Source organism: Prosopis cineraria, unplaced genomic scaffold (assembly GCF_029017545.1).
Source record: "Prosopis cineraria cultivar Desert tree isolate PC_DT_omini unplaced genomic scaffold, ASM2901754v1 PC10, whole genome shotgun sequence".
Taxonomy (NCBI): domain Eukaryota; kingdom Viridiplantae; phylum Streptophyta; class Magnoliopsida; order Fabales; family Fabaceae; genus Prosopis; species Prosopis cineraria.
In genome coordinates, this window is record NW_026555341.1 from 20,616,175 (window position 1) to 20,623,698 (window position 7,524).

General features: G+C 29.3%; 1 protein-coding gene across 1 annotated transcript; it reads right to left on the minus strand.

The window, feature by feature from the left end:
- Nucleotides 1-5,118: 5,118 nt before the first annotated feature.
- LOC129321419 (acidic endochitinase-like) lies at nucleotides 5,119-6,309 on the minus strand. The gene has a single exon (XM_054967180.1). The coding sequence runs from the start codon at nucleotides 6,288-6,290 to the stop codon at nucleotides 5,286-5,288; it is 1,005 nt and encodes a 334-aa protein (XP_054823155.1). The 5' UTR covers nucleotides 6,291-6,309; the 3' UTR covers nucleotides 5,119-5,285.
- Nucleotides 6,310-7,524: the final 1,215 nt, after the last annotated feature.

Here is a 7,524-nt window from a genome sequence, read left to right on the forward strand (position 1 = left end):
TGGTGACATTTTATTGCCACACAGCAGTGACTTTTTTATTGTCACTGAAAAGTAATGTTAGTTCACTTACACACATGGTGCCATCGTCACCAACCACGTGGTGCCCCACCTCATGCCATGTCACCCTCCACATAGGACTCTACCTCACACGACATGGCACCATGTCACGCTTCACGTGTTGCCCCTACCATACACCACATGTCATTATGTCACCAATTTATATTTTCATTTTGAAAGTTGTCTCCTCCAAGGTTTGAACCCATAACCTTCTCCTTTTGTGTCCAACCATCTTACCATTGAACTGGAATGAACTTGTAGTCTATTATTGCATAATTAAATATATATACATATATATACATATTATTAAATTATACAAAAGCACATATAGATTAAATATTAAATATTATAAAATATCATTACTATCCTTAAATACTTCAATTTAATTCTTTTAATTTATAAAATTATAAATTATATTATTTATTTTGTTTAAAATAATAATTGATACAATATCATTTGTATTATTTATTTTAATTTTTTTACTTCTTGAGTTTGTTATATTATTTATTTTAATATTTATATTTATAATATAATATAATAAATATCTAAAAATAAATAGTAAAAATACTGATGATCATACATTAGTTTATAATTATTTATGTTTCTAAATTGATATCGAACTTTAAAGTTACAGGTGTTAAATGTAAAATTTGAATTAAAAAATTATATTAGATGAAATATCATTCTATGAATGAATAAATTTAAGTATCACATGTTTAATTATTATAAACAAGTAGTGTTATTGGTTTTTACATTGATCCAATGACTTATGCTTTCTCTCTCGTCTCTTTTATCTTGAATATTTAAGATTTTTCACTTATTAGTTATAATTTTAAATTTAATTTGTTTTAGTTATTAATTAGTCAAAAAATATATATTAAAAATTTCATGCTTATTTTGACCATTAAACATCTCAATTGGCTTTTGAATAAAATTATCCAAATAAATTTCAGTTTATCTAACTAACTTCTAATAAAAACATATCCAAACATAAATCATATTACATTTACTGACTTTTTTTCTAATTTTAGTTTACTAATCTCGGTTGAGTGTTAACCTCAGTTGTAAATGTTTTAATACAAACACACACGTAAAATAATATGATTTGGCTTAATTTTTATTTTAGCTCATTAGCATTAAATAACACCTTAACCATATCTTAAAGTTATAATTTAACCATAGAATATATTAAATGAAAACTCATTATATTATTTTATATATTCATTATAAAATTACAATAATAAAACAAAATTAATGTCTTAAAATATTAAATATTAGATAAATAAAAATAAAAATTTATGACAAAATCAAACTTTCAGCGGCAACATTCAAAGTTGCCATTAAAAGTCTCATTTTTAGCGGCGACACTAAAAAGCTGCTGCTAATTCTCAACTTTTAGTGGCGACTCATATGTCACTGCTGAAACTTACAGCATAAGTGTTTTTATAAAATATAACATATTTTAAAATATATTAATAATCAGTGGTGACATTAAAAAGTTACCGTTAATTCTCAACATTTAGCGGCGACATATGAGTCGCTACTAAAACTGAGATCTTTGGCAATGACATGCACTTGTTGCTGATGAAAGTCTTAGTTTCAGCGGCGACATTAAAATTTCATCGCTAAAAGTCACTATTTCAGCAGCGACTTTTACTGTCGCCGCAGATTGTTCATTTTTAGCGGCAACTTTTTAGAGTTGCCACTGAAAGTCACTACAAAATAACACATTGAAAAATATTGCATATTTGTACATTAAGCAACACTTAGAACTTTTGCAAAGAAGAATATTTCCTAAAACCAAAAAATAATGTTTTAGTATATATATTTTGTAACAGAGAATAAGAGAGATTAGAGAAACGGCAAGAAATAAGCACATGTATGGCTAACGATACAGCGAAGGAGAAGTTCGTCGATTTTCCTAGTCCTTTCCACTTCTTTACCAAAATTCTAACAGATTTAAAAGAAATTGAAAGTTTTATTTAATATTTATGAAAATATTTATGTTATTCATTTCCGTAAAAAATGAAGAGGATGAAATCTGATAAATATATTATTATTCTTTTAAATAAATTAAAACATAAATTATAATTAAATATTTCTAATTTTTTATCTTTTTGTTGAATATTTGTTTGTTTAAATATTAGTTTATGGTTATGAAGAAATTTATCTTATAATTTTATATATTATTAAAAATATTAAATTAATTATAGATGGTGCAGCTCAATTACATCCTAATTATATTGACCCTTAAAATCAGTGTATGTAGATGGGAAGTGCCATTAACAGATATAGACATTTAGGTTACCATTTGAATGTTCAAGTTTTTCAAAAACATATATGCAACAAAATCAATACGGCATTCCATTTCACAAAGTGAAATTCTCTAACTAATTTTGTAAATTTTGTTTGTTTATAACTCAAGAAATTCATATAATTTATCCAGATAAAATGAGTTTAAATTAAATGATGCTATTTTAAAACGAATATATCAATTTCCACAAAAGCAATAACGAAAAAATTTCAACGTCGAGAAAAGTGGATGGAAATTAAATGACAACAAATAAGATCCAACATCATATGGATACAAGAACAATCAATTTTTCTTGTAACGTAACCAACCAATTAATGTGATGGAGACAATGATTAATCTGAGGTATCCGAATGGGCTTTAATTTCCTATTTTCCAATTTCTTTTTATTCCCCACCTCCTTAAAATTCATATTTAGAGACATAACTCCCTAACATTAACTCACAGTCGGATCCACTTGATTTGATAAAAGAAAGGCTAAAATATGTAAAATTTCCCTAAACTTTGATCAAGTTCATATGACACCCTTGACCCTAGATACACTACCCAAAAAAAGTGACTTTTAGTGGCAACAAAAGCTGAAAAGTTGCTTCCAAGAGTGACAAAAAGTCGTCCCAATATCACTGTGCTTATTGCTGATTCTAAAAATTGAGAATTTTGTCACCACTTAAACTTGAGAATCGATGGTGACAAATGTTGCCATAAAAATCACACATCAATGATGACTATTTGGTCATCGTTGAATATCAAATATCAACGGTGACATTTGTTATTGCGAAAATTGCCAATCAATGGCAACTTTTTTATCGCCACTGAAAAGTAATGTTGATTTTACTTGCTCACATAACGCCACGTCACACCTCCACATGGCGCCCCACCTCACATCACGTGGTACCATGTCACCCTCCACTTGTCACCCCTACCTATGTCATGTGCCATTATGTTACCAATTTATATTTTCATTTTATAAGTTGCCTCTCCCAAGGTTTGAACTCATAACCTCCTTTTGTGTTCCACCTTTTTGCCATTAAAATGGAATAAACTTACAGTCTGCATAATTATATATATATATATATATTATTAAACTACACAAACACACATATATCTTAAATATTAAATATAATAAAATATCATTATTATCATTAAATATTTCATTTTAATTCTTTTAATTCATCAAAATTACAAATTATATCATTTATTTTGTCTGAAGTAAACTATTAAATATTTTGATACAATATCATTTATATTATTTATTTTAATTTCTTTTACTTCTTGAGCTTATTATATTATTTATTTTAATATCATATTTATAATTATAATATAAAAATATCTTAGAATAAATAGTAAAAATATAGATGATTATACATTAGTTCATAATTATTTATTCTTCTATCTAGTTTTATTTAAAATTTTATTTTTACTTTTAATTAACAATAACTCTTAAGTATTGTAATTAGATTATTTTTACATTACATTTTACTTTTTTAATTATTTTTCATTTTTAAATTATAATTTTATAAGAAAATTATTCACTATATGATCTACTTTTTTACATTTATGTCACAATATAGCATCAAACAAAAAAAAATCATATAGCATCACATACATAGATATATTTCATATATTGTAAAAGTTCAAAATAGAATTTTAGAATATCTATTTTTTTTCTCTTCATCTTTGTCTTTACTATCATTAGCCATCAAATTGGGAACATCTAAATTGACATCAAACTTTAAAGTTACTTGCATTAAATGTAGAATTTGAATTGAAAAATTAGATTAGATGAAATATTATTATATGAATAATAATTATTATATAGCATGTGTCTAATTATTATAAATAAGTAGTGTTATTTTTTAAAATATCAATTTAATCATAAAACATTTGAAAATAGAGACTCATTACCACATTATATGCATTCCAAATAAAAATATCAAATATTAAATTTTTTAATGAATTTATCACTTCATATAGGGTAATACATTAGTCAATTCAATTAGATTTGGTATTAATTGACCAAAACTAATTAACCAAATTAGCCTAAACAATTAGACTGAATTAAACCAAACATTGCTTAGTAACGAAAATTGACTTAAAATAATATGGTTTGGCTTAATAATTTACTCTGGCTCATTAGCATTAAATAATACCTTAACCTTATTTTAAAGTAATTTCATTATTTGAAAGTTATAATTTAACCATAAAATATATTTAATGAAAACTCATTATGTTATTTTATATATTCATTATAAAATGACAATAATAAAACAAAATTAATGTCCTAAGAAGTTAAGTATTAGATTAAATAAAAAATTATGATCATAATACAAAATTAAACTTTCAATGGCGATTCTAAAAAGTCACCCCTAAAAGTCTCACTTTCTATAGCAATTCTAAAAAGTTGCCACTGATTGTCAATTTTCAATGGTGACTTATATGTCACCGCTGAAAATTATAACATAATTTTTTAACGAATTATAACATATTTTAAAATATGTTGACAAAGTCATCGCTTAAAGTTTTACTTTCTACGGAACTTTAAAAAGTAACCGCTGATTGTCAACTTTCAGTAACGACTTTAAATGTCGTTATAGAAAATTAAACTTTTAGCGGCAACTTTTATTATTAATGCAAATTGTTCATGTTCAAATTCATTGTTAAAAGTATACACTTCGATTAAATAACCCCATAACCTTTCCTTACTAGAACTGTAAATTATTAATAGAATGATGTGACAGAACTGAAACATTGATAGAAATCACATTGTATAAACTGAAACAGATCTTTATTTAACGCGAACTTCTTTACATGATTGTAATCAAACATGCAAGGTCGCACACATACACAGTACTAGTACAATTATTCCTCACACATGCCATTATGGCTTATTTTGTGACGAAAACTGATCTATGAGTGGTCAATAGGATAGGTAGTTTGAGACAGTGTCATCGCAAACACACTTATAGGCACAGTTTTTTGAGCCACTTCCTTTTATGTGGCCACTATAGTCAGTTTGCTTATCGAAGTACCTGTTAAAGATCATAACTCCTCCAAAGTTGGATGACTTCTTCAGGCTTGGAAGAATATCAGACTTGAGCACTTCCGGCGGAATGTAACCACTGCTCACGGCGTTAGGCGATGCCGGTACCCCCAAAAACACTAACATATTATGGGCTTCAACGGATAAGCTCCATTCCTCCCAAGCCCTAAAAAGATTAAAACTATTGCCATTTGAATACTCACATGGAGAATTGTGGTAGAACTGAACCCATAAGTAATCAACAAGGCCGGTTTTGATAACCTTGTCAAGGAAGTAATCAGGGTAAACACACTGTGGAGCTGCTGATATGAGAACCTTTTTTTCTTGGGACACATCATTGATCGCTTTAACAAGCTCATCCCAGTGAATGTTTCTACCTTCCGCAACGGAAATAATGTCGATTCCGTCCAAGGCGACACTTCCTAGTGGACCGAAATGGCCACTGAGAAAGTTGTCCCGAAGGTATTCTGCGGCCTCGTGCACAACATACTCCAATGAGGGGATGGCGGGGCGGGTGGGTGATGATGGTAGAACGAAGATTCCTCCAATGGAAAGCAAAACTTTGATGCCTTTGCTTTGACAGTGCTTTATTTCTGACTCTAGTTTGGTGCAAGGGTCATGTGCGCCTCCGCAATGGCCGGCAAAGTTAAGATAAGGTGTGCTTCCATCGTCAAAGAGAAAGAGGGATTGGAGGATGACAATGTTGTAGTTATCAGTGTCACATGCTTCTTTCAAGGTTCCTTCAGCAGTATTTTGTCCCCAGTAGACAGAGACGGAAATACTACTGCTAGATGTACATTGATCAGCATTTGAGGAGTGAATGGTGGAAAAGAAAGAAAACAGGGAAAAGAGGAGTATGAAAGTTTGTTTCTTGGAAGCCATGATTGTGTACTGTTGAGGTTTTTTGTTTTAGCTTGATGATTCAAGCATAAGGGATGTGCTCTCAATTTATAGGAACCAAGGAGCGAGCTCATCACATGTTTCATACAAAAACTTCATTAAAAAAAGGGGAAAAAAAATCTTCCAATAGATATGGATGCCAAATAATCCGTGATAGATTTAAAAGGACGATAATTTTAATAGGGAATACATGAACACATTGGAAGAGTTAAGACCCGAAGTCAGGGTAAAAGATAATTTAATTTAACTTAAAATTAATATTTTTTTAAAAAATAATAATTCTATAAGTAAAAATAATAATTAAAATGGAGCCCATTCAATAAGGGGAGAGAAAGAAAAGAGAGAGTTGATGTTCCCAAGCGAGATTTCTCAACGTTTCCCTGTGGGGAGATCTATGGGTATTTGGGATCAGTCCCAAAGCACTCAGGTAAGTTCTCTAGATTAATTTTTTTTTATTCCTAAACCTTCGACATATTAGGAGGTATTTGAGGAAGGAGAAAGTTGGGTATGAGAATTTTGGGAAAAATTCTTATAAATGACCTTGTCTAAGGGTCATGTAAATTAGACAGTTTTTTTTTTTTTTTTACCAGCATAACTTAGACGGTTCATAACATTGAATTTAGGAAGGACAATTTTACTCTATGCGTTAAGGATGAGGATTTTAGATCTCTAGAACTAGCTCTAGAGTGGCATTATAGTAACTTTAGAGACTCTAGAGTGACATTAGCACAGCTTTGGAGACTCTAGAGTAACTTTAAATTAATTGTTTTATCATCTCGTGTGCCATTTTTAGGTTCATAGCAAATGACACTTGATCACTATTACAAAAATTAATATTAGTGACAGATAAATCCACCAACAAATGGCAAAATCCATCCTCTGCTCATGATCAAGGTCCCTCCTTCCATGCTATCCTCTGCCCATGGTTGCATTGGAGTTGTGAGACATGTGACACCTTGATTGTTCCTTTAAGGAGAGGAAATCCAATTATCAGCTATATATTTGGCCGGGTAAATCTTAAGTCTTAGAGAGCTTAGGGCTAGTCCACTCATGGGAATAGAACCTTATCGGACTGTAATATTGGCCTATAGCTCTATTTAGTGTAATGAGTCTGGTAGGCAATACTAGGGAAGAATTTGCATCTTGTTTGCCCATTTATATTATGAGATTGTGAAATTTTGTTTATATATTAATTATAATTTAAATGTTTTTAGTC